Raw genomic sequence first — 27606 nt, forward strand, 5'->3', positions numbered from 1 at the left:
TAACTCAATACTTTAAGTCTACGTTAAAAACACTTGAAAAATAGATTAGTTTTGATAGTAGATGTTAGTTAACTTAAATAATAAAGTAATCATATCCGATATTAAAACGAAACCGAACCGAATAATATAGAAACCATCTTTATTATAGCTCTCATTTAAAAAAATAAAGAACTTATTCGCCCCCCATTTGTAAGGGGCATGCAAGCGGGGAAAGGCTATATTAAGCAGCGAGAGTGCGTGACAATAACCCGAAGCTAGCTACGCCTACGTAGTTTTCAACTTAAGCAGTTTCTGTAGCTAGGCTTCCTATTTAATACGAGTAATTCTTGTTATTAATTGTCATTTATCTTGTTCCATCATCTTGGAATATAAGTATCATTCCAACCTTCTTTCTGCAATTTGGGAAATTAAACAAAGGTAATATTTATTTTCAACTTAATTACTTAAAACTACTGTTTGTGACAAAAATAATGGGAGGAACAAGAGATGAGTATTTCCAGCATGGTGTTGGTCAAATGGCCGTCTCTTACAAATTTGCTGAAGATGATGAGTATGATGATGATGGTAAACCCAAAAGAACAGGTACATATATACTTGCATACTTTTATTTCTTTATCCGGTATTCCAGATATTCGTATTCTGTAAGACGTTCTTATTTTATTACGAGTTAAGAATCATTCAGAACTATTGTATGTCAACATTCGATGTTTATGTAAATTGGCCTCATATTTGATGTTATGTAAGTTAGCCTACTCAGATCATCCGTTATTCTTGCTTATGACGAAAAGATATGTAGTTGTGACATCTCACAGCCACCCTTCTTTTTTCAATAAGTGAAACGGTGGTGAGTCCTGACAAACTTGTGATGCGTCACAAATAATGAGAATTTGTGTCGATCATATGTATGTTTATACTTCTATGACTCTGTCTCACAAATTTAGAAGACAACTAGAGTCCATGATATGACTCGGACTTCGAAAGGGCTATATATTTCATGTAGGTAGTGTAAATAGAGTACGTAATAATTTATAGTATTTCTTAGACTCGTCTCCAAATATCGTATACAATCGTGCTTTGACGAGATTTTTTGGATTGCAATAAGTCTCTCTTAAAAGGATACATCCGTCTAAATTTGTGGATTTATTGTTTGATTCACTAATTTGCAAAAACTAATATTGTTATGCAGGAACGGTATGGACAGCAAGTGCGCATATAATAACGGCAATTATAGGTTCAGGAGTTCTTTCACTAGCATGGGCCACTGCCCAGCTTGGATGGCTAGGTGGAATTGCAACCCTTGTCATCTTTTCAGGCATCACTCTTTTTACGTCTAATCTCTTAGCAGATTGTTACCGCTCCCCTGATTCCGTCACTGGAAAAAGAAACTATACACTCATGGAGGAGGTTCAAGCCAATTTAGGTATGCATAAACATCTTTTCCACAACATGACGTACTTAATCAAGTTTGTGTCCGACTAAAGTAATTAAAATGTTAAAAGTAAAGAAATAAAGAAGTACTCCGTATGTTAATTACCCCTGTTATATTTTTGAAATGGCCCTTTCCCAGACCAGTTGTTCTGTGTGTTTGGTCTCCTTAGTAGAGTTGTTCAGGGGTCGTCTCCTTTTCATACTTGTAATTGTTTTTTGAATTAATGCTCTAATTGGAACCACACTATGTGACAACTTTAGGTCGATCAATGTGCATAGCTTGTGGGATAGTACAGTATGCTAACCTAAGTGGGTTTTTGATCGGCTACACGATTACAACATCCATGAGCATGGTGTAAGTCCTCTGAATTTGAGTTCATGCCTCGAAAACTGAAAATTAAGCTAAAAAAAACTGACTAAGATATGCTGGTTGGAAAATTTTCAGGGCAATACATAAGTCTAATTGCTTTCACAGAAAAGGGCATGATGCGTCCTGCACGTTTAGCAGTAACCCTTACATGATTGGTTTGGGAATATTTGAAGTATTCTTGTCTCAAATTCCTAGCTTTCATAAGCTAACATGGCTTTCAACTGTCGCTGCCATTATGTCCTTTGCGTATTCCTCTATCGGTATTGGACTTTCACTTGCCAGGATTATATCAGGTGAATAAATCTTCTCTACTTGCTATGTTTTGTGGATTCTTACAGAGACATGACAGATTGGTCCCACCTGAATAACCTAATCAAAGATCTTAATTACACTTCATTAAAAAAATTCATGAAAATGACTTGGAACTTGAATTAATATATCCAATTCGACAACTCGTTCCAGTACTGTCCGACCCAAAACCACTTAACCCAAAAAAATGACCTGAAGTAAATAATTTGCCATTACACTTGAATATTAATGGTGTCTCGGGCTCTCGGCCTACTGGTAGAGACAATTGGAATTTCCTGAATCGCCTCTGATCCAACCAGAATCATTCGGTGTTCCTGTTACAACAACAGCAAAGCCTTGGTCCCAGAATGATCTGGTGTTCCTCTTATTATAAGAAGTTTGAAAGTTAAAATGTATTTGTTTAAATATCTTGTGTAGGAAAAGGAGGAAGAACTACTCTAACAGGAGTGGAAGTAGGCATAGATGTATCGTCACCTGATAAAATATGGACCGTGTTCAGAGCACTTGGAGACATTGCTTTTGCTTACAGTTTTGCTCAAGTCCTAGTCGAGATTCAGGTAATTTTGTTTGCCAAATCATACAAAATTTAAGGTGAACTTCAATGTTGAGTTTGAGCCCTTGATGATGCTTGGGATTAATTACCTCAGGACACTCTAAAATCAAAACCGGCAGAGAATAAGGTAATGAAGAAGGCTAACACAATAGCAGTGTTCACAACCACGGCATTTTACACGCTGTGCGGCTGCTTAGGCTATGCTGCTTTTGGGAACAGTGCGCCTGGGAACATGTTAACTGGGTTCGGATTTTACGAGCCTTTTTGGCTGGTAGACTTGGCCAACATTTTCATTGTCATCCATTTACTAGGAGCTTATCAGGTATGGCAGAACATTCATTTAATTTGGTAGCCTAACAAATCTTTCAAGTCATCGGAGAATTTGGTGTACCTGTTAGGTGCACCAATTATATTTTTACACAAATTTCTATTATAAGGTTGTCTCGTGTTTCTTTTGAGTTGTCGGATATATGCGTAGATTTCCTAGTCAATGATTTGGTCACATATAATTAACATGAGACACGAGTGAATTCGTTTATCCTTCACTGTGGGTAACAGTGGTTTTAATGCCTATGACATTGCAATTTGTGAGTAGCTTAACCCAATAATTTGTTCCTGTGGCGGGTCAGGTGTTGGCTCAACCAGTCTACGGCATGTTTGAGACACTAGCCAGAGAGAAATGGCCTGATTCAAAGTTTGTCAAAGCAGAATACCCGATCAAAATAAGCAACAAAACTGTATTCACCTTCAACAAACTAAGGTTTGTAGGAAGAAGCATATTTGTGGTTATAGTAACCATACTAGCTATGGCAATGCCCTTCTTCAACGACATTCTTGCATTGCTCGGGTCAATTGGGTTTTGGCCGTTGACAGTGTATATCCCGATTGAGATGTACATTGCTCAAAAGAACATCAAAAGACGGTCTACCAAGTGGTTCATGTTGCAGCTTCTTAGCATGGTTTGCTTGTTGGTTTCCTTGGCTGCTGCTTGTGGCTCGATACAGGGTGTTGGTGAATCACTAAAAACCTCGAAGCCCTTCCAGTATAAAGTTTGATCGTAATAGCGCTCCGTACTTGGCAAAGAGCTTAACAAAGAGTCCATATGATCAATCACTTCCATATTTGCTTCTAGTATTATGTATGCCTAATGCTTTTAGACTAATTAACTTGTTTTCGCTGGAAAAATAGTGAAAATGCAATATACATGAGCAATCTAATGTACGAAATCTTGTTATTAACTACCTTCAAGTCCTGCATAATGAATGTGTGTCAAATGATAAACTTCTAAAAATACTAAAATTATTTGCATTAGTCACTTTGTGGATATGACTTTGCTTCATTGCAAGAAGCATTTGTTATTGCGTGGTGGTTTTTACGAGACGGATTCGGAAACAAAGGATTTGTAAAATTACTAAAGCAGAGGTTGGATGAAGCAAGCAGTTTTGATACAGCTAAAGATCTAAGCCAACATTTGACTTGTGAATTGAGATTATGCCTAGGTAGGTATATCTCGAGGTAGCAAACCTGATCCGACCCGAGTGATACAACCCAATAGAATCTGAGAATTTTGCAAATCAAAATCGACCCAACTCGACTCGATGACAGCCTGATAATCAGTGACTTGAACTCGAACCCAAGTCATTATTTGGTCAAATGAACAACGGATGCAGATTCCTACAAGCCATGGATATAATCATATAATACACTCTCCGGAGAGCACACACCTAAACCTGACAAACGATTATTTAGCTCGGGTTAGGGTTTGTATCATTTAGAATTACTTCCGGAGTTATAATTCGGGTTAGATTTAGATTATTCAAGTCAGAACAATTTTGGTCAAGTCTACAAAAACCGAAAAACCGAACCCAGAAGTTAGCAAACCTAAAAAAACAACTAGTGTCACTTTCATCCTCACACAGTCAAACTCAACCAAACAACAAAACCATTTCCCTTCACCAAAATCACTGTCTAAATGCCCCCTTCATTATCCCCTCACCTACGCCGTGCCCTTCATTCCCTTCCTTCACCTCCTTCATATTCCATGGCGCGTGCAATGACACGCGCCACCTTCTTCACACCAAACTCCACCTTGCCAATGTTCCCCACGACGCGTAACATCGCTAACCCACCAACCCATTTCAACGCATCTATATTTGGGAAATGGGTAGGTAATGGATTTGGGAATGGTGGACAGAGGAGTGTAATTAGAGGGTGTGGAATGAAGGTGCGGTGTAGTGTTGATGGTGGTGGTCGTGGTTTTGGTGGTGGAGAAAGAGGGTATCGGAAATTGAGTAGGAGGATTTTAAGAATGAAGAAAGTTAAGGAATTGGAGCTTAGTGTTAAGATTCTTATTGAAGAGGCTTTGCCTAATGATCCTGAAATTTTGGTACTTTTCTTTATCACCCACCCTTTCTTGTTTAAGACCGTCTTAATTTAAGCCGGCTCTCACAAGGGATTATGAAAGGAGCTTGTGAGACGTATTAAGTTAAGACAGTATATTCTTTTTTGCTTCATTTAATGATCTTGTGGTTATACTTTGAGCAATGTTTCTATATAATGACTTATGGTTGGTTATATGGGAGATTTTATGTTTATGTTGTTTTCTTGAATCATTAGCAGCTCATTTTTTAATGCTTATATGAATGTATGTAATCCTGAGTAACCTGGAATGTCTAGTTAACTGTAATGTAGCTGGTTGAATGTCTGAATTGTGAATTTGAGTCAAGGGGAACATTTGATTACGTCGAATGAGGTGTTGAGGACTTGAGGTATTTGCTTAAGGAGTGTACCTTTGCGGTATACATGGTGGTTGGGCATTCCAATTTGTTAACAATGTGTATCAATACATGTTTAATTTCCATTTCAGATGAAGTTAAAGACTTACTATTCGTTGGTTTCGGAATAGGATGATATAATGCAAATGCGTCACAAACGTCACTGCCCACTGGGCTTATTTTTTTCGCATGCAGCGGTCATTCAATGTGTTTCTTGGCGCAATTTTTAGTATGGATCATTTGGAAACAATGTATCTGGTTAAAAGAGGGTTAGCTTCCTTGTTTATTCATCTGATTTGATGTGCTATGAAGTTGGTTTCACTATATCATGATGACCTGAAAAGTGTAAGATGGGTGAAATAAGGGTAAAAGATTGCTAGTTGGCGCTGTTAGACCAAGTCATTATAACAGTTGGTTTCACCACTTCATGGTGATCTGTGGAGTGAAATGGGGCTCTCTTTTGAAAGTATATGTTGCATTAAAAGATGGATAAAATACGGTAAAAGATGGCTGGTGTGACAGAAGAACAATGGATGTAGACAGATGATCAATATGTCTCCCGGCCTTAATACCTATAGTTGCTGCTTAGGCATAATTCCAGAGTAAATACAGTAATGTCGACAGAGTAACTATAATGGACAGTGTTGCTATATTCCAGTAGATATGTGAAAGACAACTAGTGGTAGAATAACACTCAAATTTTAACTTGAAATGCTAAGAGCAAGCGCCTTGGTTCACTTTTAACACTCAAATTTAATGTTTTTATTTAATTTTTAAAATTTATTTGTTCTTTTCGGATTTATTACACCTTTTTACCAACAACTTTCTTATATATTAATACTTGGTTCACTTTTCAGGTATTCCGGACCCTTAAGTTTTACTTCCGTTTTCAAAATCGTTTTAATCTTGATTCTCGATTTAAATTCTAAGTTTTTATAAAAGAAATCTGGACTTCGATTTAAAAACCTATAAGTTTACTTGGCTTTCGTATTATGTTTCACTCCCCTTTTGTTTTTCACTTTTTCTTTTCTATTTTTTTCGCATTTTTGAGGTATGCGTTCACCCATGGACGGTTCTAAAGGATGATTCATGTCAGCCGACCCTAAATCATTTTGGGATTAAGGCTCTGATGTTGTTGTTGTTGTTGCTAAGAACAAGCACCTTACTGGCTTATGCTTAGTTCGCTTCCAATAATAGAGAGTGAAGGGAAGGGTTATTTCTTTAATTATCTCCTTGACAATTATCATCTCATTTCTAGTCCACAGAGGCACAGACCATAGACAAGGCTTGGGAACGCAACTTTAATTTGTGATTGAAGGTTCTTCTTGCATTTAGAGTTAACTAGTGACTTGTTAGTTTCTCCATGCCTTTTTTTATATACAGTTCCCTCCAAGTCTTGAAGTCATAGACCATTAGCCAAAATAAGTTACACAATCTTTATCTTTCAGACGAGAATATCAAACAAAGTTGAGGTCCACATGGTCTACTGTTAAGCTAGTCTTATACTTGATGGCTTAGTCATCTTTGCTTGCCTCAAATTAACTTGTATTAATAGTGATTTTTAATTTTCATTCTGCAGAGCATTGCAGAGATGCTGCGACTAAATGCTCCAATGGCAATGAAGTTGGCGTTTGAAAGACTGAAAAATTCTGAGCACAAAACTAGAGATACCTCTATTAACAATGTTGGAGAATTTGACACCGTTGAATTATCCTTACTTTTATGCAATGACGAGTTTATTCGAACACTTAATAAAGATTGGAGGGATGAGGATCATGCCACTGATGTTCTCTCTATGTCCCAACATATCCCAGAACTTAAATTGCCAATTGTAAGCAACCGTGAACAAAGCTGTGGATTAGAAGCTCTGCTGGGATTATGAATAACTAACTCCTATATTTTTCATTTCAGCTTATGTTGGGTGACATCGTGATTTCTGTCGAGACAGCTGCTAGACAAGCAGAAGAACGAGGCCACACTCTACTTGACGAGATACGCATTCTTCTGGTTGGTTCCCACCTGCAGTCCTCGTGAAATTTATTGCAGTCATCTGTTTGCCTTATTTCTACCATGTTTATCTTGTTTCATTTTGTTCACCTCCCCCCCCCCCCCAAAAAAAAAAAAAGAGAGAGAGAGAGAGAGAAACAAGGAGAACAGGCAAAGGAACATGTATGTCTGTCATATGGCATGGCCCTGGTGATGAGATGGCTAGTATCTGTTGCCGATTGCTAGTTTTTTTCGCTCATTTATAGAGACTTTAGTTACTTATTTTTGTGACTTTTAAACGGTTAGCTTAACGAGGACAGTTTCCAGGTTCATGGCCTTTTGCATCTTTTGGGGTTTGATCATGAGTTAAGTGTGGAAGCTGAGGAAGAGATGGAAAAGGAGGAAGAAACACTTTTGAAGAATCTTGGTTGGAAAGGGAAGGGGCTTATCAAGAGTGCTTATGATGCAGAAAATGGTGTTAGTGATGTTAAAAACCCTGATACCGATGGTAATACTGTAATCCTGCTAAGTCTACTTCTTGATGAGTATAGCTCATTAGAAGTCTAAATAGAGTGTATACATCACTGATTTTGAATCATGTATGCAATACTTGAAAGTGAGAGAATCTTACATGGTCATTACTGAAGACAGGAAAAAAGAAGGCAGTCTCCGCTTTTACGGACCAAAATTCAAATATATCTTCTGTGATATGGATGGTGAGTATTGGGCTTGAGGTTAACCATTTTGCTTTTTTTGGCTGTCCGTGGCATAATTTTGTTTCTTTACATTAACTTGCAAGGTACTTTACTGAACAGTAAGAGTCAGATTTCTTCTGCAAATGCAAATGCCATAAGAGAAGCAATGTCAAGGGGTGTCCAAGTGATCATTGCCACAGGAAAAGTGAGATTACATGACTTTGTACCCATTTCATAACTTTTGTAGAACACCTCTTTTGCACATGATAAAACATTTCGCCATGTATTTTCTGTGTGCTTGTTTTTCTATTTTGACGCCCTGCTCTGTGCGTCATGGCTTTCTGGGAGCTAGCTTTGCCCTAGTTCGTAGAGATCTGATAAATCTAAAAAAAGTAGGAGATTGCTTTTCGAATTAATAGTTGTCCTCTATAACAGTATACTTAACTTTTGCATTTAAGTTTATAAGTAGTAACTTATTTAGCAGTAGAATCCTATATATTAGGAACCAGATATATAATACAACAATGACAGCAAATCCTCAGTCGCAAAATGCTTTGGCTTGGCTAACGTGATTTTTTTCCTTATACCCTCAACAAAGAAAGGAAAACGAAGATAAAAAGTTCGATAGAATTAGATATATAATGGAAATTTTCCACTTTGATGCAGTAGGGTTTAGGTTAATGCTTTTGGTGCCCTGGGGATTGGATAATTCCACTTCGGTGGGTTCGGGCTATTTCCCATCTGATGACCTTAAGTATAACATCAATAATGTTTTATCAAGTAAACATATATTTAAGCATAATAAAGTGCGTACTAGTACCTTTTTTCGCAAATTATGTGAACTTTAGCTTATTATTCACTTTAATGCTTATTTTTGCATTTTATTTTGTTGAAAAGCGTCGTTAGTTAGGATAAAGTTTGAATATTTTATATGTTACGCTACGAAAGTGAGCATATTTCCAAAGCTCAGGTCGCCAAAGTATGAATCATCCCAAACTTACGTGTATCAAAGTAGAATTATCCAAACCTCAAGGCACGAAAATGGAATAACTCAAACGTTGGGGCACAAAAGTGGAAATTTTCCTATAACAATCATTACTTGATAAATGGTTCAAATTTTTTGGGTATCTATCACATTTATATTTGATGTTTGCAGGCTCGTCCTGGTGCCATAAACGCATTGAAGACTGTCGATTTGGTTGGAATAAATGGCGTACTCTCTGAATCATCACCTGGCGTATTCTTGCAGGTAATGCTCAGATCTCATTTAAATAGCGTTTGGTTCTTTATATGTTTTTGTTTATTATGATGATCTTAAAGTTTTGTATGAAAATGTAAAATGTACGGTAGAATTATTTGCTCCCTCTCTGTTGTTACTGTAGGAATGCTTCTGCAACAGATTTGCAATAACATAATTATAATTGGGACAGGAGAAGTTCCTTTCATCTGAAATCTGAAATTTGTGACCTTGATGCTGCATTTGACTTTTATGTAGGGTTTACTCATATATGGGCGGCAAGGACGGGAGATTTTCAGAAGAAATTTGGATCCAAACATTTGCGTGGAGGTATGAGCTTTGTAAGATAAGTTTATATACTGATATCAGAACTTTGGATATGGAATTCCTGCTTCCCTTACCGCTCTCTTCCAGCTTCTTGGTTTTTATGTATGTTAGAGGTTACTCTGCCTACAATGTGAATGTAAATGGAACTGCAGCTTGCTTACTTTAGCTAGTCAACAGTTTACTGGTTCTCAGGCTATGGTATTTATGACTTAGTAAAAGGCTGTTGCTCTCTAGAACTTATGGAAGGAAGTAATCATCTATTCTTAATGGATGTCTGTTTCCAAGTTTTGGTTGTTGATGTCTGTAGAAATGTTTTCTCCATGGTGGGAAAGGGCTTGAAGGGGGTCTAAGCTATGTTACTCCACTCCTAGTGCCTGGTGCAACACACTATCTCACTTAAACTTAATTGTCGAAGTGGTGTGTCATGTTGGAATGCCGGAGATCAGGCACGATACACACAATCAAACTGTATGATCAAAGTAACATATACTTGAGTAACATGGAAGCTACAAGATGTACACTTTATTATGATTAATAAAGCCGGATGTGGCATTCATGAATGGTCATGTTACTAACTATCACAGATCATGTTTTTGGCTTAAACTTAATGGTAAAGTGTAATCCTGTGTCAGAATGCTGGAGTTTCACACACGAGACACACAGTCTTGACTGAATAATTAAAGTACATTTGACTTTGAGACTTTGAGTAACATGGAAGCTAGAAGATGTATGCCACATGATTAAGTTAGGCCTTAGTAGCATTCTATGGAATGGTGATTATGCTTATTATCACCAAATCTTTTTGTAAGGGTTGATATAGGACATTACAAGAAAGTGTTGAGCGATCAAATAGTCATCCTAGCTAAGAGATGGTTGTTTCAACTACTAGGTATCTGCCTTTGATGCACTTGAAATTAAGCTACTGATAGAGTAGTTCCTGAATCCTGACGTGGTTGGTATTGACAAACATTGTTGGTTGTATTACTTTAGTATACTTGCTAAACATGATTAGATGTTTTTCTGTCCATCTTTCAGTTGAGATCGAAAGTTATTTGTAACTGCATGGAACTGCATATGCTTCATGTTTCAGGCCTTCCTATACTCGCGGGAGCACCAAATTCCTCTTGTCGCATTCTGCAGCGACCGTTGCTTAACATTGTTTGATCATCCTCTTGTGGACTCCCTTCATAGTGTTTATCATGAGCCAAAGGTACCAAAAACCCCAAAAGTGCTAGTATACTACTTGAATTGCAAGTTATGATTATGAACTTGTGATATGTGGGCATCTTTATGTAAGACCAACCAATTACCCATATAAATACTCTGTATATAATTAAGTGGAATTATCTGAGTTGGTCTCCCAGTGAGATAGTCTCATACAACACTCACATAAGTTTAGTTTTGTCAATATCTTGATCTATCATTACACTCTCTATGCAGGCTGAAACAATGCCTTCAATTGAGGACCTATTAGCTGCGGCCGAAGTACAGGTAGGACTCAGGACTTTGCACTTGCCCATATTCGTATTTCCACAAATTATTGTTTAAGACGGACATAATTGTCTTGAACTTAAACCAAGTCACATAGGATAGATGGGACAAAAGCAGAACCTTTAGGGTCTAGTAAAAACCTTGTCTCATCTATCCAAGTGGGGTGCTATTTGACCCGTTTTGATCTTTAGACGGATATGCCTGTCTTAAGAGAGACCAACTGTTGGTACCTTTGGCTTCTGCTCTTTCTATTATTCTTTCCCTTATTAGTTAATACTGACTTTCTAAGTCGACAGAAATTGGTCTTCTTAGACACTCCTGACCGAGTAACCACTACTTTGAGGCCATTCTGGTCAGAAGCCTCTGGAGATCATGCTGCCGTAGTGCAAACCGTCCCGGACATGCTTGAATTAGTTCCCCATGGAACTTCAAAAGGGAATGGTGTACAACTGCTGCTTGATCATTTGGGAGTCACTCCAAATGAGGTACACTGTCATTAATTTTTCACTTACTATTGTTAAAACAATTAGCTGTTGTCCAGGTACTTCCTGCCGTAGGGAGATAAGGGGGTCAGACGTATGCAGCATTAACCTTTTGTTAGAATGTTAGCAACACCAAGACGTTGTTTAACCCATAACAAAAATGCGCTGACAACTGCTTCTAATGATTGTTGCTTCACAATAAAAAAAAATGTGCAAGTAGTTTAGTGAACCATTCTTCTTTGTTCCATGGGGTCTAGAACCGGAAGGCAACGGAAACAGGCAAACAGCCCAGAAATAAATCTAAGAGCCAAAATGTTTTTTTTTCCTGCCACTTTTTCCTATAAGCTAAAGTCTTTTGTCACTACTAATTTTGTCATCCACTATTAGTACACTACTGCTCACATGATTATGGGAAACAGTATTGGTAAGAATATTGAACTATTATTGGCTTTCTGCCAGATTATGGCCATTGGCGATGGGGAAAATGACATTGAAATGCTTAAGTTGGCTACACTTGGAGTTGCCCTTAGCAATGGATCGGATAAGACAAAAGCTGTAGCAGATGTCATTGGTGTCAGCAATGACGAAGATGGAGTGGCTGACGCTATTTATCGATATGCATTCTGAACTTCTGGATGAAGAACATTTCTGAAATGCAGTCACTCTTCATTTTTTCCTAGCTGGGTTTAAACTCCATACAAATTGCATGCTATCTATTGGAGAACTCCTCTATTCGCGCCAACACAGGTTAGAGGATCTATTTCATTGATGTTGGAATTTTTCTAGTTCTTCTCGTGGCTGACTTAAAAGTTGCTATATCAAAGCTCTGTTTTTTTTCCACAGTAAAGACCAAGTAATTAAATCTATTTGTTTTCGGTTGCTAGTAGTCTTCCTTTGTATGGAGTAATTAATTTTACGCCAATTTCGATAATCTTCTTCCCATAATAAAAACAACTCGCTGGTAAGGAGGACATGGACACTATTGATCTATGATTTCATGGGATTGGTGGCATGTTTTCTCTTCTTTTGTATCAATTTTACTCTTAGATCTCTAAATATTATAGCGCACAAAATCGCCAATTCCGTAATACAGAGTAAGTTGGTAATTTACATCTTCTAAGACAACATTAAATGCTAATGAAAAATTAAATCATCCAGTGTTGAGCCCTTTACATCATGGCTACGTTGACACAATATGAGGCACTAATATTTTTTCTTGAACTCTAATCTTACATTACCCTGTCAGCAGGAGCAGATACACTGTAGTAATGTTGGTTAATTTATCTAGGCACTGAAAAAGACTGAGTATCAAACTTAGAGCATCCGCAATGGTGAGGTTCCCCATATTTTATCTCTCCTTTTCTTATTCGTCCACCACATTCTCCACTAACTTTTTCATCTACCCTCCCCATTTTATAATATCATGTCCGCAACAATGAGGTTCCCCAACAAAAATAAATTACTCACAACATTTTGGGAACCTCCCCAAAAAAACACAAAAAAAGCTTTGCATTTTCTTGGGGACCTCCCCTAAAAATAGAGGAGCCCCAAGTGATGGGGAGGGTAATGCAATAATGGGGTGCCCCATATGATGAGAGAGAGGGTATATGGGGAGGCAAATTTCCGCCTTTGCGGATGCTCTAACACCATTGTATTTCTAGTTGTACTATCTTATTGAATCTCATTTGCCTATAATATTACAGCAAAAACTCGAGAACGAGCGTTAATTTATTTCATGAATGAACTTGGATGCTGAAGATGATGGCATCTCGAAGACAGGTAGGTCGCATTTGGTAGGGCAGGAGGCTTCAGCTTGGTGCAGCTTCTATTTCAGGTACTTTTATCATAGTCTGCATTTGCTCGGGCGCACTCATGTATTGTTTTGTCGGAAGTTATGAAGAACGCAGCGATTGATGCTGCAATAGTTGTATTTTTTTCATCAAGTAATTGAAACATGATGATAATCGGCAAGAGCTCATATCAGAGAGGAATGGTTCAAAAACTCATATGCGATGTTTGTATCCAACTATTCATAGAATCAAATTGTGTACTATTGAATTGATTTAATAAATTAACATCATATAATAAGGCTAATGCCTTAGTTGTATGTATTGATTCGATAACATTAACTGAGGAAAACATTAATGTATATGCATCACCCTTTTCTTGAATTGTTAATGGTGTATAAAATAAAATTTTCCCCGAAAACGTGAAATTTGATGCTATGATTTCTACTCTTCTTATATTCTGAAAATTAGTAAAGATTTAAGCAGAAAATTGGAAATTTGAGGATGACATTTGGAAAACCAAATGATTCTCCAGTGAAATGATTACAATGGTACTGGTAGATTACACACCCAGGCCCCAGCTACATGATTAATAGGCTGGTCTTAGAAATAAAGTCTTTTCATATAAACCTGGCAAACGGCTTAATCGTGCCCAGTGTGGTTTTGGTTAGTTTGGGGTTTGGTCATGGGAGTTTGCAAGCACTCTGGTCCCATCGTGTCATTTCAGGTTCAGGTAAGTTTCACGGTTTTTGTTATCAAGTTATAAAGGGATACTGATTAATATGCGACAATACATCACAGTGGGTCTGTTCATTTTGAGTTGCGGGTAAATTCAGGTTCTTCATTCAGATGTAGATCGGCATAGTTTTGTGAGGTGTCTACATATAAGACTTTTGCGGTAAAAGATCTTGTTTAAGACAAACTACGTTAACTACACCTTCGAGAAGTTGGGAGTAAAAAATACAGATGAGCTATAAAACTCGAGGAAAACTCTCCGTAACAGTTAGCAAGAATTTTCCATCTTTACTTGTAATTGTGTGTAGCAATTTATTTAGATAAATAAATAAAAAGAAGAATTTGAAGGTATTTTTACCTGCAGATATGATGAGTGCTTGACCAGTGTAATTAAGGTTGGCCTTGGCCCATGGAATAACTCGACATGCTGCTATCTGCCATTTTCATGCAAACAAATACATATAGTAGAAATGTTATCAAACGATAAGTATACGACCAAACCAAGAATCTGTTGATACTAGAAAACACGAGGACATACCGTTGGCACGGTGGCGATAACCGCGGTGATTGCCGCAGCCTTGGCTCCAGCTCTTACTCCCTCTGCCCATTTATTCAATTTCCGTAAATATTCATATATTCATTAATCAGAAATGCTCCAAGATTATTCAAACATTTCAAACATATAATTATTACCTTGAGTACATTGATTACGAGTCTTTTTAACTTCATTAGGCGAAGCAATGAACATGGATCCCATTTTTCTGTTGCTTTCATCCATTTACCCTGTTTTTCTTTTTCTTTTTTTTTTTTTTTTTCTTTGAAATGATTTGAATAGCTTTCTCTCTATTTTTTTCTTGGTTTTTTTTTCTCCACTATTATTTGTTAACACTATTTATAGTTTGGCTACTATTATAGGGGAATCTTTATTTGGTTAACAATAGGTCTTGGTATAGACGGGTGGGGCGAACAGACAGGTAAAGACCTTTAATAAAATGGGTAGGGGGACAAAGTAGGGCACCCCCCATGTGCTTCCCACTTTATGGCAAATGGGTATTTTGTGAGGGGAAATGATATCCGTCTATACGTATAGACGGATAGTGTCCGTCTATAATGAGAATTTGTGTTTGGTTAATTACCTATTTTATACAATCATTCGTCAATGGCAGCTTTTCACAAACCACTAATCCCGCCGCCCATAGATACAGATGAACATTGTTTTGATTTAGGAATTGGCGCCAAATAGTTTATACCATTTGTTTGGTATTTAAAGATTTAATCATCCGTGTTAAATTTAACTTTAATTAAACTAACCAACTAAAAGGGTGAATGGATAATTAGGGTGAACGAGAAATTTGTCTTAAAATGTTGTTGAAATTATGTGTGATTACTAGTAACTTGGTAAGTAACTAAGTATGACTCATTTTGTAGAGCCAGAGAGGTTAATCTTTCGTGATGTAAAATATATAATTATTTGTCTTCGTTATTAAAACCATCCCTTTAAAACAAAAGGTAGAGAAAACCATACAGTTTTCTTTCTTTGTGGAAAGACCCGTCTGGTTTCCTCTTCTTGTTGAAGAACGATGAATCCCCAAATTAATTGAAAATATCACAAAATTAAAGAAATTATTTACTGCCGAACTGAATTTATCGGACTCGACTTATCTGCAGTATTAAAACTTTGAATAAAAGGAGGGGGGGATCCCTGATATATTTTACTTTGTAGGAAAAGGGAAAAACACCAAGCACCAGAATAGCACAAGTGTTAATAGACGATTCATTCATACAACAAATACTCCAATCTCCCTGTCATCAGCAAGTCTTGCTATAGACGGATATATCCGTCTATAGCAAGAAACGGGTCAAATATTCTTAAAGTGGTAATATTTTTGGGCCCCACCACGCAAGTTGTTGTTTGTCTTATGCGTAATGTGGTATGTTACTTGGCCCGTCTTTAGTTATAGACGAATAGTTGCCGTCTATAATGAGATTTTGTGCCCTGTCATACATCTTAATGCAAAACCAAACCAACATAAATGATAAATAGTTCACATAGGCCGATCTTGGTTTGTTGAGCATCACAGCCACGCCTACCTTCTTTACTTCCAATATTAAGCTATTAACCTTTAAAAAAATGCATTTAGGGCAAGGCAATTATGTCTTAAATAGAGACTAGACATTGTCCAGTGAACATTTTGTAAAGGTTTAAAATACTACCACATACGAGTAGGGATGGCAATGGGTAGGGTCTGGGTAGGGTCCGCTTAGATCCGGACCCGACCCGAGATTTTCCCTTTGGACCCGTCTGTCGACCTGGCATGGGTCTAAAATTTGAGGACCCATACCCGGACCCTATGGGTAAGGGTAGGTCAGGTCTACCCGTGGTCAGAGTTTAGTGACTTTAATAATAAGATTAACAGCTATATGGTCTATAATATTAAAAAAAAAATCCATACTACTTTAACATTATGAGTTTATTAATCTGCCGTTAATGGTGGTTGTCGGTCGCCGGCTATTAAAGAGGTGGTTGTCAGTCGCGTATCAGTGCTGTGGTGGTGGTTTTCTTGTGTCAGTGATGAAGTGGTGGTATTGTCAGAATAGTTTGGTTGGATTTTATCACTTTATGGGACGAGGGAAGAGAAAGAGACTTTAGTTACAGTCTGCCAGTATGAATTCAGAAAAATTGTAATTTTGATTTATTTTTTCTTTAATAAAGGGTCTAAGGGTCGGGTATGAGTCTCATAACTTAGACCCGGACCCGGACCCGAAATATTTTTTTAAGACCCATACCCATTGGGTCTGAAAAATGAGACCCATACCCGACCCATTAGGGTCCGACCCTCAGAATCTGGATCGGGTCCCGACCCACTGCCATCCCTACATACGAGTACTATATTTTGAGCCGTGATTGCCACATATGTGGCGGAATGACTGACCTAATCATTTTGATGATAATTGATAAAGACTAGTAATCATTTTTTGTTTTACTAAAAGACAAGTAATCAAGTTACCAAAAGACTATCCTTCACTATATTCTAGAAAGAAGGAAGTATGCATTCAGTTTTATGGATGCTTGAAAAGATAAAATAGAGAAAACTGCACTACGATAATTGATAATTTAAGACAATAGTCAAAAGATTTCACGTCCAGAGTGTGCGCAATCCAATAGATCCAATAGATTGATACGAATCAATAAAGACAACAATCCTTACACACCAGCCTCTACATAGAAGGGGAAATGCAAGAAGAAGAAGAAAAAAACACAATAGAAAACCGTAGAGGGCAGTGATGTATTTGTATTGAGCCAACGGTTTTAACTGGACCTATAAATATACCAGCTAGATAGCTAAAAACGAATACACACTTTGGTAGGTTAAGAGAAGCATCAGCCAGGGAATCACTCAAACCCTCCAATAGAAGTATAAAACCCAAGACATGTATCTCATCAAATAATCAATTTTCCAACACCGATCTCGAAAATAATTACAGTTCACCAACTAAACCAACATAAAAACAGAAAAAAAACATATGAAACGATGAACAAGCAAAAAAACTTACCACACTGAAAACCCAAACAGATGATGCAACATAATATTTTGACTAAAACATGGCACAGTTGCCTAAAGTTTAACACAAAATATGAAACAAAGTCGGAAATTTTAACTAAAAACCGAATTTTTTTCATTTTTCAGCGGGAAATCCATCAAAAATAAATACCCTAGATACAAATGAATGTAGTACGTAGGGGTCGAATCCACAGAGAGACGGTAGTTGTTAATTACTTCCTCCATTCAACTTCACTCTACCATCTTTCCTTTTTCATCCATTCAATTCCACTCTACCTATTTCCTAAAAAGGAATGCCAAATAACCATTTTGTCATCATACCACCTTACTTATTTACAATATTTGCCACTCATACCCCACTACTTCTACATCAAACTCCACCTTTTTCCACTCATACCCCACTTAATTACATTATACCCCCATTATTTATTTACAATATTTTTCACCCAACCCCACCCTTCTTAATATTTGTGCAAAATACAAATAGGTAGAGTGGAGTTGAATGGAGGAAGTAGTTGTTATGGAGTGAATTTTATCAAGGTCGGTTAACGTATGTGTAATACTCCGTATTTATGGTCTTGGGGGTACTCTATCGAGTAGCCCTTACTCTGTCGAGTAAGGGGTGTGTCGCAGAATAAATAGTTTCTGACCTGATGGGTACTCGATCGAGTAGCTGGGGCACTCGATCGAGTAGGGGGGTACTCGATCGAGTACCTTGGGTACTCGATCGAGTGTCCGGTTTATCGGGGGTTTTTCTCGGGTTTTGTTAATTACGCGATTAAGGTATATAAACATATTCGTCTTTATTCTAAAACACTTTTGCCAAAACCTAAAACCTGTTTAAGAGAGAAAGCGTCGATCATCTCCTAATCGCGTCCTTAACAATTCCGGAGTTCGAGACGGTCGGATTGCATCGTAGTTTGTGTCGTTGGATTCCTTGCGTCGAGGGTAAGCTTCTAGCATAATTTTTATAACGTTTTGTTGAGATTAGTGAAACCCTAATTTTAGTAATTGGGGGTTTTTGTGGATAAGTGATTGAATAGTAGTATTCGTATGTTTATGTTAGGAGGAGAGTTCATAGAGGAGGCGTTTTGAGACAGCTGTAGATATCGTCTGCTTGTGTGCTTTCCAGGTAGGATTTCCTACTCAGTATTAGTCCCATAATGGGATATTGGTGATGTGCTGTAGTTAGTTAATTGATTTGTTGATTGTAATTGTGTTTGTGATTGTGGTTGTGTTGTTGATGGTTCTCGAGATGCGTTCTCGGCTGAGTGGGGTCACTTGCGGGAGTGATCTCACGCCCTAGTTTCGCCCTCCGTGGAACCCGCCACGGCAGGGGATGTGCACATTAATGGACAGGGTTATCGCTCGTACGATGAGCGGGGCTTAGGTGGGAACGGCTGCGGTCCCCACTGGCGGCGGGTCCGGTGGACGATCGATGATTGAGACGGTTGGGTGGATGTGTGTGTGTGTGTGGCGATTCAAATTTGTCTGTTTGTCTTATTGTTGTTATCTGTTTTGATTGTGTGATTAGTCGACCCCCTGTTGTTTTGAAAACCTGCGGTGATCCATTCGGGGATGGTGAGCGAGATATTGAGCGGTATAGAGATGATACGGGATAGTTGGGATGGCCACGACGTGACGATAGAGTCTTCCGCCGTAGTTTAGTTTTATTTACATTTCGATTTGAGTAGACATTTGGAATAATGTATCGTACTATCAGTTTGGGTTTCAAGGATTGTATTCATTCATTAAACGATTAATAATAAATGTTGTTTCTTTATCGCTGTTGTTTGATTATCATACCTCGGGCAACCGAGATGGTGATGTCTCCATACCTGGGTGGTCCTGGTAAGGCACTCGGAGTATGGGGGTGTTACAAATGGTATCAGAGCGACGATCCTGAAACCTGTAACCAATGAACCTAATGAACATAGAGAGTCAATTAAAATGAACCCAGGGTAAAAGTTGTAGGAGCTAGTGCAAAGGCTTGGGAGACGTCCTAAAGTCGCAAGGGGTCGCCCTACAACTTTGAACCGGTCACGTGGGGGAAAATGTGTTTGAGTCATGTGTGTGCTTAGTAACTTGTGCAACAAAGTGGTGAATGTGTTGATTGTTTGGTGTTGAAATAGGAAGTTGAGCATGTAAAAGGAAATAATTATATGTGGAACATGTTAATGAGATGATAACATGTTGGATGTTTATAATGTGGCTTTAATAGCATGATGAATTGATCTTATCGATAGTAGCGTAGATGCATAGCATATTTACTTTGTTATCATGAGGTTTGATAAAGTTGGCATGTTAGTATACGAATAACATGCGGGTCGCTTGTACGTATTGGGGGCACTTGATCGAGTGAGACTAACTCGATCGGGTAGGTTTTTGGCGATTTTGAGTCCAGAATCGAGTTTTGGGGAACTCGATCGAGTAACTAGGGGTACTCGATCGAGTAGGGGGTCACTCGATCGAGTAGCCTAGATACTCGATCGAGTGGGTTAGAGATCAGAAGGTCTGTTTAGTTCTGGAGTTTGGGTACTCGATCGAGTACATAGTGGCACTCGATCGAGTAGCCCCTTACTCGATCGAGTGGGTTAGGATACTCGATCGAGTAGGTGCTGGACAACGCGTGTTCGTGTTTTGGAGTTTAGTACGCGTGTTTATGTTTATCCCTTTCTTCTATAGCTTCAAGATGCCGCCCAAGAGAAATGCTTTGTACGCGAGAGCTGAGCTTATGACTACGGATGACATCGTTAAGATGTTGGAACACCAAGACGCTCTTACGGAGACCCTGAAGAGAGTGAATGAAGACAAGGATAAGAGTAAGGAGAAGGAGGTTGACCATGCTAAAGTCAGCCTCTATATCGCGAGGTTTAACCCGAAGGAGTACAAGGGGTTGAGGAGCCTAACCACCTTGATAGTTGGGTGAGGAGATGGAGAACATACTAGATTTAGTTCGTTGTCCCGATGAGATGAGGGTGGATCAAGCTGCATTCTATCCGAGGGAGGCGGTGGCAAGTGGTGGGACTCGGTGAAAGTGAGTGCCAAGGAGTTATATACCAACCAGGGGTTACCTGCTATACCTTGGGAGGAGTTTCGTAGGGCTGTGAGGAAGGAGTTCGTGCCAGAGCATGTGAGGAGTAAGTTGAGGGAGGAGTTCGACAAGTTTAAGATGACGGCTGAGATGTCTGTGGGTCGAGTACTACGGGCGAGTTCAATGAGAAGTCCAGATATCTTTGAGGACATGGGTTTGAGTGAGGAGAATCTTGCTTTAAGGTTTGAGAGAGGGCTGACCACGACAATTATGGATAAGTTACCCGTGGGAGTCCTTACGATGTGAAGGAAGCATATGAGAGAGGGAGGGAGAGCGAGAGGCTAGTGGAGATGGCTAGGGAGAGGTCTGGTGGAGAGAAGAGGAAGTCTGAGAGCGAGGGTGGTGGCCAATCTAATTTCAAGAAAGGCAACCACAATCGATCTAAGGGGTTTTCTTACGTTCTGGGTTCGATCTTTGGAACTTCCTTTGGGAGAGGTCGTGGGAGTGTGAGCAACAGTGAGGGGAGTGACTGCTTTGGATGTGGTGGCGTAGGCCACAAGAGGCATGAGTGCACGAGTGCACCGGGATCTTTCCGGACTGCGCGAGCTTCGCGAGCAACAGACCGGCGGGATCATGGCCAAACCGTGGAGGTCGAGCTACCGAGTGGAGGCAACCGCAACGGCGGTAATTCTTATCCGAAGACGCCGATGAACAACAACAACAATCAAGGGTCGGGTGCTAAGCCGACCGCATCAGCCGATCTTGTCCAGGGAGGTGGGCGGGTCAAGTGGCAAGTGTTCATGATGGACCGAAAGCGGTGAGGAGGATGAGCACGTTATCACCGGTACATTCCTTGTTAATGGTATTCCTACGTTTGTTTTGTTTGATTCGGGGGCTTCTCGGTCGTTTGTGTCTTCGAGTCATGTAAAGCGGTTGGGTTTGAGGGTTTATGAGTCGTTTAGGGAGCAAGTTTTCATACCTTCAGGTGAGTCTGTAACGTGTGGGAGGTTGTTTAGAGATGTATCTTTGATAGTTGGGCAAGTCGATTTCCCTGTAGACTTGCTAGAGTTCCCTTTTAATGGTTTTGAGATGATAGTTGGGATGGATTGGTTAGGAAAGTATAAAGCTAAGATAGACTGTCATCAAAAGAAAGTGTCCCTAAGAGGTCCTAAGGGTGTTAGTATGTCTTACCGTGGGTTTCTAGTCAAACCCAAAGTTAAGTTGATTGCAGCTGTCGCTTTGAAGTCGTATCTGAGGAAGGGATGTCCTCTGATTTTGTGCCATGTGAGAGATGATCGGATAGAGAGCCCGGCGATTGAGGAGATACCATGGTGGGAGAGTATGCGAGATGTCTTTCCGAGAGGAGATTCCGGGTTGCCACCGCAGAGGAGATAGATTTCACCGTTGAGTTGAAGCCGGGGGACGGGGCCAATCTCTAAGGCACCGTGCACGTATGGGTCCTAAGGAGATGGAGGAGCTCGGGAAGCGATTGGATGAGTTGATAGAGAAGGGATACATTAGACCAAGTGTATCGCCTTGGGGAGCACCAGTTCTTTTCGTGAAGAAGAAGGATGGAACTTTGAGGTTGTGCATAGATTACCGGGAGCTGAACCGTGTGACGATAAAGAACAAGTATCCTTTGCCAAGGATAGATGACCTGTTTGATCAGTTGAGTGGTGCAACGGTCTTTTCTAAGATCGATTTGAGGTCAGGATACCATCAGGTGAAGATTAGAGATGTGGATATACCGAAGACAGCCTTCACGTCGAGGTATGGCCACTATGAGTATGTGGTGATGCCGTTTGGGTTGTCCAATGCGCCGGCAGTGTTTATGGATTTGATGAATAGGATCTTTAGACAGTTCTTGGACCAGTTCGTGGTGGTGTTTATCGATGATATCTTAGTCTACTCAAAGACTAAGGAGGAGCATGAGGAGCATCTGAGGATCGTGTTGCAGACGTTGAGAGATCATGAGTTGTATGCTAAGTTGTCCAAGTGTGAGTTTTGGTTGGAGAAAGTTGCTTTTCTGGGGCATGTAATCTCTAAAGATGGGGTAGCGGTGGATCCGGCAAAGATTGAGGCAGTGACAAAGTGGGAAGCACCAAAGAATGTTGCTGAGGTGAGGAGTTTCTTGGGTTTAGCTGGATACTATAGGCGGTTCGTGAAAGATTTCTCCAAGATAGCTAGACCGATGACGGCGTTGATGAGGAAAGAGAACAGGTTTCGTTGGGATGAGAATTGTGAGAAGGCGTTCCAAACATTAAAGGAGCGTTTGACCACGCTCTCTGTCCTAGCATTGCTGAAGGGAGCGAGAATTTCGAGGTTTTTACGGATGCCTCGAAGAATGGGTTGGGATGTGTCTTTGATGCGAGAATGGTAAAGTGATCGCCTATGCTTCTAGGCAGTTGAAGCCTTATGAGGAGAATTACCCTACTCATGACCTGGAGTTGGGTGCGGTTGTGTTTGCTCTCAAGATTTGGAGACATTACCTTTATGGAGCAATCTTTAAGGTATTTTCTGATCACAAGAGTCTCAAGTACATCTTCACGCAGAAGGAGTTGAACATGAGACAGAGGAGGTGGATGGAGTTGATTGGTGATTACGACATGGATATCATCTACCATGAAGGAAAGGCCAACGTTGTAGGCGATGCCTTGAGTAGGAAGAGTGTACATTCCTTGTGTACACTCTATCTTTGATGAGACCGAGGGATGAGGTAGCGAGTTTTGGGATTCATATGTTGCGAGAAAGGAGAGGCTATGGGTGATATGACAAGACATATGGAGTTCTATGATGATATTCGAGGTAAACAGGCTTTGGATCCTAAGATAGTGGAGTGGAGAGTCGGAGTAGAAAAGGGACGGTGTCCCGCTTTTCCATTCATACAGATGGTAGTTTGAGGTTTGATGGTAGGTGGTGTGTTCCTAATGACGAGGAGTTGAAAAAGACAATCATGACAGAAGCGCATTGCACACCATATTCGATTCATCCGGAGGTGACAAGCTTTACAAAGATTTGAAGAAAACGTTTTGGTGGCCTGGGATGAAGAAAGAGACAGATGAGTTTGTGTCCCGTTGTTTGACATGCCAGAGAGTTAAAGGGGAACAGAGAAGACCACAAGGTAAGGTTCGGTCTTTGGAGGTGCCGGAGTGGAAGTGGGAATCCATTTCCATGGATTTCATTGTGGGTTTACCTAGGAGTCAACAAGGTAACAATATGATTTGGGTGATAGTGGATCGGTTGACCAAGTCACTCACTTTGTTCCAATGAAAGATACATGGACTAAGGCACAATTGGCTATGGCCTATCGAAAGAACGTGCTTAAGTTACATGGAGTCCCTAAGGACATAGTGTCCGACAGAGATGCGAGGTTTATATCAAGGTTTTGGAAGGAGTTGCAGGAATCGTTGGGGACAGACTTTGAAGATGAGTACAAAGATTTCATCCTGCGACAGATGATGGGCGACCGAGAGAACAATCAAGACCTTGGAGGATATGTTGAGAGCGTGTGTGATGGATTTCGGTGGTAGGCTGGGAGCGAGGTTAGACTTGATAGAGTTTTCTTACAACAACAACTATCACACTAGTATTGGTATGGCACCGTTTGAGGCTTTGTACGGGAGGAGATGTAGGAGTCCGATCTGTTGGGACGACAGCAGTCTTAGAGCGATGGTTTTAGGACCAGAAATGGTACATGAGATGGTGGAAATGATTAAGATGATCGAGGAACGGATGAGAGCGGCGCAGGATCGACGTAAGAGTTATGCGAGATCTACATCGTCGGGACATAGAGTTTCAAGTTGGGGACAAAGTTCTTCTGAAAGTGTCTCCTATGCGCGGAGTTATGAGATTTGGGAAGAAAGGCAAGCTAAGTCAGAAGTTTATAGGGCCTTACGAGATCTTAGAGCGAGTTGGAGAAGTGGCTTATCGTTTGGCGTTACCGGCTGCTTTGGAGAGGGTACATAATGTGTTTCACGTATCGCAGCTGCGGAAGTATGTGAGTGACCCGTCACATGTGTTGGAGGCAGAGAGCTTAGAGCTGGATGAGTCTTTATCGTACCTTGAGGTGCCTAAGCAGATCCTAGACCGAAAAGTTAGAAAGACCAGGAGTGGTGAGACAGTTTTGCTTAAGATCCTTTGGTCTAACCATGAGACTGAGGAAGCTACATGGGAGGCGGAGGATATCATGAAAGAGCGTTACCCTTTCCTTTTTGATCAGGTATGTATGGTTACGGGGACGTAACCTTGTTTCTTTTAGGGGGGTAGGAGATGATCGCGAGAGTTTCTAAGAGTTTGATGCACCTTTTTGCATATGTTGTGTCGGTATGTTGTCGGGATAAGTTGGGTTAGGTAGCACGTTTTGCGTTGTGTTTATTTTGACCTTCGAGTCGGGAAGCTTATGGGAGTACCTTTGTTTTGGTAGTGGTTTGAACTTCGGGGACGAAGTTCCTTTTAAGGAGGGAAGACTGTAATACTCCGTATTTATGGTCTTGGGGGTACTCTATCGAGTAGCCCTTACTCTGTCGAGTAAGGGGTGTGTCGCAGAATAAATAGTTTCTGACCTGATGGGTACTCGATCGAGTAGCTGGGGCACTCGATCGAGTAGGGGGGTACTCGATCGAGTACCTTGGGTACTCGATCGAGTGTCCGGTTTATCGGGGGTTTTTCTCGGGTTTTGTTAATTACGCGATTAAGGTATATAAACATATTCGTCTTTATTCTAAAACACTTTTGCCAAAACCTAAAACCTGTTTAAGAGAGAAAGCAGTCAGTCATCTCCCTAATCGCGTCCTTAACAATTCCCGGAGTTCAGACGGTCGGATTGCATCGTAGTTTGTGTCGTTGGATTCCTTGCGTCGAGGGTAAGCTTCTAGCATAATTTTTATAACGTTTTGTTGAGATTAGTGAAACCCTAATTTTAGTAATTGGGGGTTTTTGTGGATAAGTGATTGAATAGTAGTATTCGTATGTTTATGTTAGGAGGAGAGTTCATAGAGGAGGCGTTTTGAGACAAATTTGTAGATATCGTCCTTGTGTGCTTTCCGTAGGATTTCTACTCGCATTAGTCCCATAATGGGATATTGGTGATGTCTTTGTAGTTAGTTAATTGATTTGTTGATTGTAATTGTGTTTGTGATTGTGGTTGTGTTGTTGATGGTTCTCGAGATGCGTTCTCGGCTGAGTGGGGTCACTTGCGGGAGTGATCTCACGCCCTAGTTTCGCCCTCCGTGGAACCCGCCACGGCAGGGGATGTGCACATTAATGGACAGGGTTATCGCTCGTACGATGAGCGGGGCTTAGGTGGGAACGGCTGCGGTCCCCCACTGCGCGGTAGTCCAAAGTGGACGATCGGTGATTGAGACGGTTGGGTGGATGTGTGTGTGTGTGTGCGATTCAAATTGTCTGTTTGTCTTATTGTTGTTATCTGTTTTGATTGTGTGATTAGTACTGACCCCGGTGTTGTTTTGAAAACCTGCGGTGATCCATTCGGGGATGGTGAGCAGATATTGAGCAGGTATAGAGATGATACGGGATAGCTGGGATGGCCACGACGTGACGATAGAGTCTTCCGCTGTAGTTTAGTTTTATTTACATTTCAGTTTGAGTAGACAGTTTGGAATAATGTATCGTACTATCAGTTTGGGTTTCAAGGATTGTATTCATTCATTAAACGATTAATAATAAATGTTGTTTCTTTATCGCTGTTGTTTGATTATCATACCTCGGGCAACCGAGATGGTGATGTCTCCATACCTGGGTGGTCCTGGTAAGGCACTCGGAGTATGGGGGTGTTACAGTATGATTGATTGGTTGGATATTAGAAGAAAACAATAATGATAAAAAAATAGTCTAGGGAGGTCGGGTCACACATGCGAATTATGTAAATGTTCAAGTTAAACATAGAAGTTGATGAATCGTTAATTGTTTAGGCTTAGAGACACCCACCTCTCGATATTAGTGTCAACCATAGACCGTGTCCTAGAGAAACTCTCGTTTATGAGTAGGTCGTCCTACTACACATGCTTAGTCTAATTCATTTACGTGCCTCTCGACTTATAAAAACGAATTAACAAACTTAATCTACGATTACGGCCAATAACCAAATATTAAATGTGATGGTACAAACATGTGATAGAAACAATTATGTGATTACTACAACATCCTAATTTATCATTTTACATATTTGATTTTGCATGGCTTCCCTAACCCCTAGACTAAGGTAAATTAGCTACTCATATTAAATTGTAAACTATAAACTATGTTGTATGAAATGCTAAACATGATTGTAGAAATGATATAAACTAAATGATAAAACATAAAATATGAGATTAAACTATGTGATTATTAGAATAAATTATTTCCATTGTAATTGGTGGATTATAATCATTTACTAATAACTAGTTGTTAGAATACATTGAGTTGATGATGCCAAGTCCCCTTGTTATTTTTTTGTTTGCTTTTAAATTAGTTAAAAATGATGAGTGATTGAAGCAATCAAATGGACTTTCAACGATGATTCAAGATGATCAAGATAATCAAGAAAGTCAAGACAATGATACTATCCTAGCCTTAGTCGAAAAATGTAAGAGTAAGTGTAACATTCTCATTCAAGCCGAGTTATGGCAAAACCATGCAACAGTACGTTGTACTGTGGTTTCTGGTACTACCGTATGGAGGACGTTTTCAACAAAATGATTTAAGTGTAAAACTTTGCAAATTTCAAATCTTAAACATTTGAATCTTCAGAAGCTTGAAAACAATCTGAAATTTTTGAGTCACAAATCCACTTGAATAAACCTCTAGATTTGTGCAAACACCTTTTACATAAATGGTA

At 39.7% G+C, this 27606-nt stretch overlaps 3 protein-coding genes across 5 annotated transcripts; 2 read left to right on the forward strand and 1 right to left on the reverse strand.

The window, feature by feature from the left end:
* Positions 1-250: 250 nt before the first annotated feature.
* Positions 251-3886, forward strand: LOC141612142 (amino acid permease 6-like). Its single transcript, XM_074430861.1, has 7 exons — positions 251-582; positions 1187-1420; positions 1690-1783; positions 1874-2091; positions 2525-2664; positions 2755-2982; positions 3290-3886. The coding sequence occupies exons 1-7, from the start codon at positions 471-473 to the stop codon at positions 3713-3715; spliced, it is 1452 nt and encodes a 483-aa protein (XP_074286962.1). The 5' UTR covers positions 251-470; the 3' UTR covers positions 3716-3886.
* A 648-nt stretch (positions 3887-4534) lies between these two features.
* Positions 4535-13823, forward strand: LOC141612141 (endoribonuclease YBEY, chloroplastic). Of its 3 annotated transcripts, XM_074430858.1 has the most exons (14): positions 4542-5046; positions 7014-7265; positions 7346-7441; positions 7748-7928; positions 8068-8136; positions 8220-8320; positions 9272-9364; positions 9611-9682; positions 10770-10889; positions 11120-11170; positions 11467-11655; positions 12112-12399; positions 12899-12983; positions 13356-13823. In XM_074430858.1, exons 1-12 carry the CDS (start codon positions 4633-4635, stop codon positions 12277-12279), a joined length of 1806 nt encoding a protein of 601 aa, XP_074286959.1. In that variant the 5' UTR covers positions 4542-4632; the 3' UTR covers positions 12280-12399; positions 12899-12983; positions 13356-13823. The 3 variants fall into 3 exon arrangements, with proteins under 3 accessions (XP_074286960.1, XP_074286959.1, XP_074286961.1); XM_074430859.1 differs by lacking the exon at positions 12899-12983 and having other exon boundaries at positions 4535-5046; XM_074430860.1 differs by lacking the exon at positions 12899-12983 and having other exon boundaries at positions 4627-6147; positions 6593-7265.
* On the reverse strand, positions 12773-15033 carry LOC141612143 (early nodulin-93-like). The gene is made up of 4 exons (XM_074430862.1): positions 14868-15033; positions 14713-14774; positions 14533-14608; positions 12773-13568 (listed from the first exon to the last, which is right to left on the reverse strand). Exons 1-4 carry the CDS (start codon positions 14950-14952, stop codon positions 13483-13485), a joined length of 309 nt encoding a protein of 102 aa, XP_074286963.1. The 5' UTR covers positions 14953-15033; the 3' UTR covers positions 12773-13482.
* Positions 15034-27606: the final 12573 nt, after the last annotated feature.

The sequence above is a fragment of the Silene latifolia genome, chromosome 11 (genome assembly GCF_048544455.1).
Source record: "Silene latifolia isolate original U9 population chromosome 11, ASM4854445v1, whole genome shotgun sequence".
NCBI lineage: Eukaryota > Viridiplantae > Streptophyta > Magnoliopsida > Caryophyllales > Caryophyllaceae > Silene > Silene latifolia.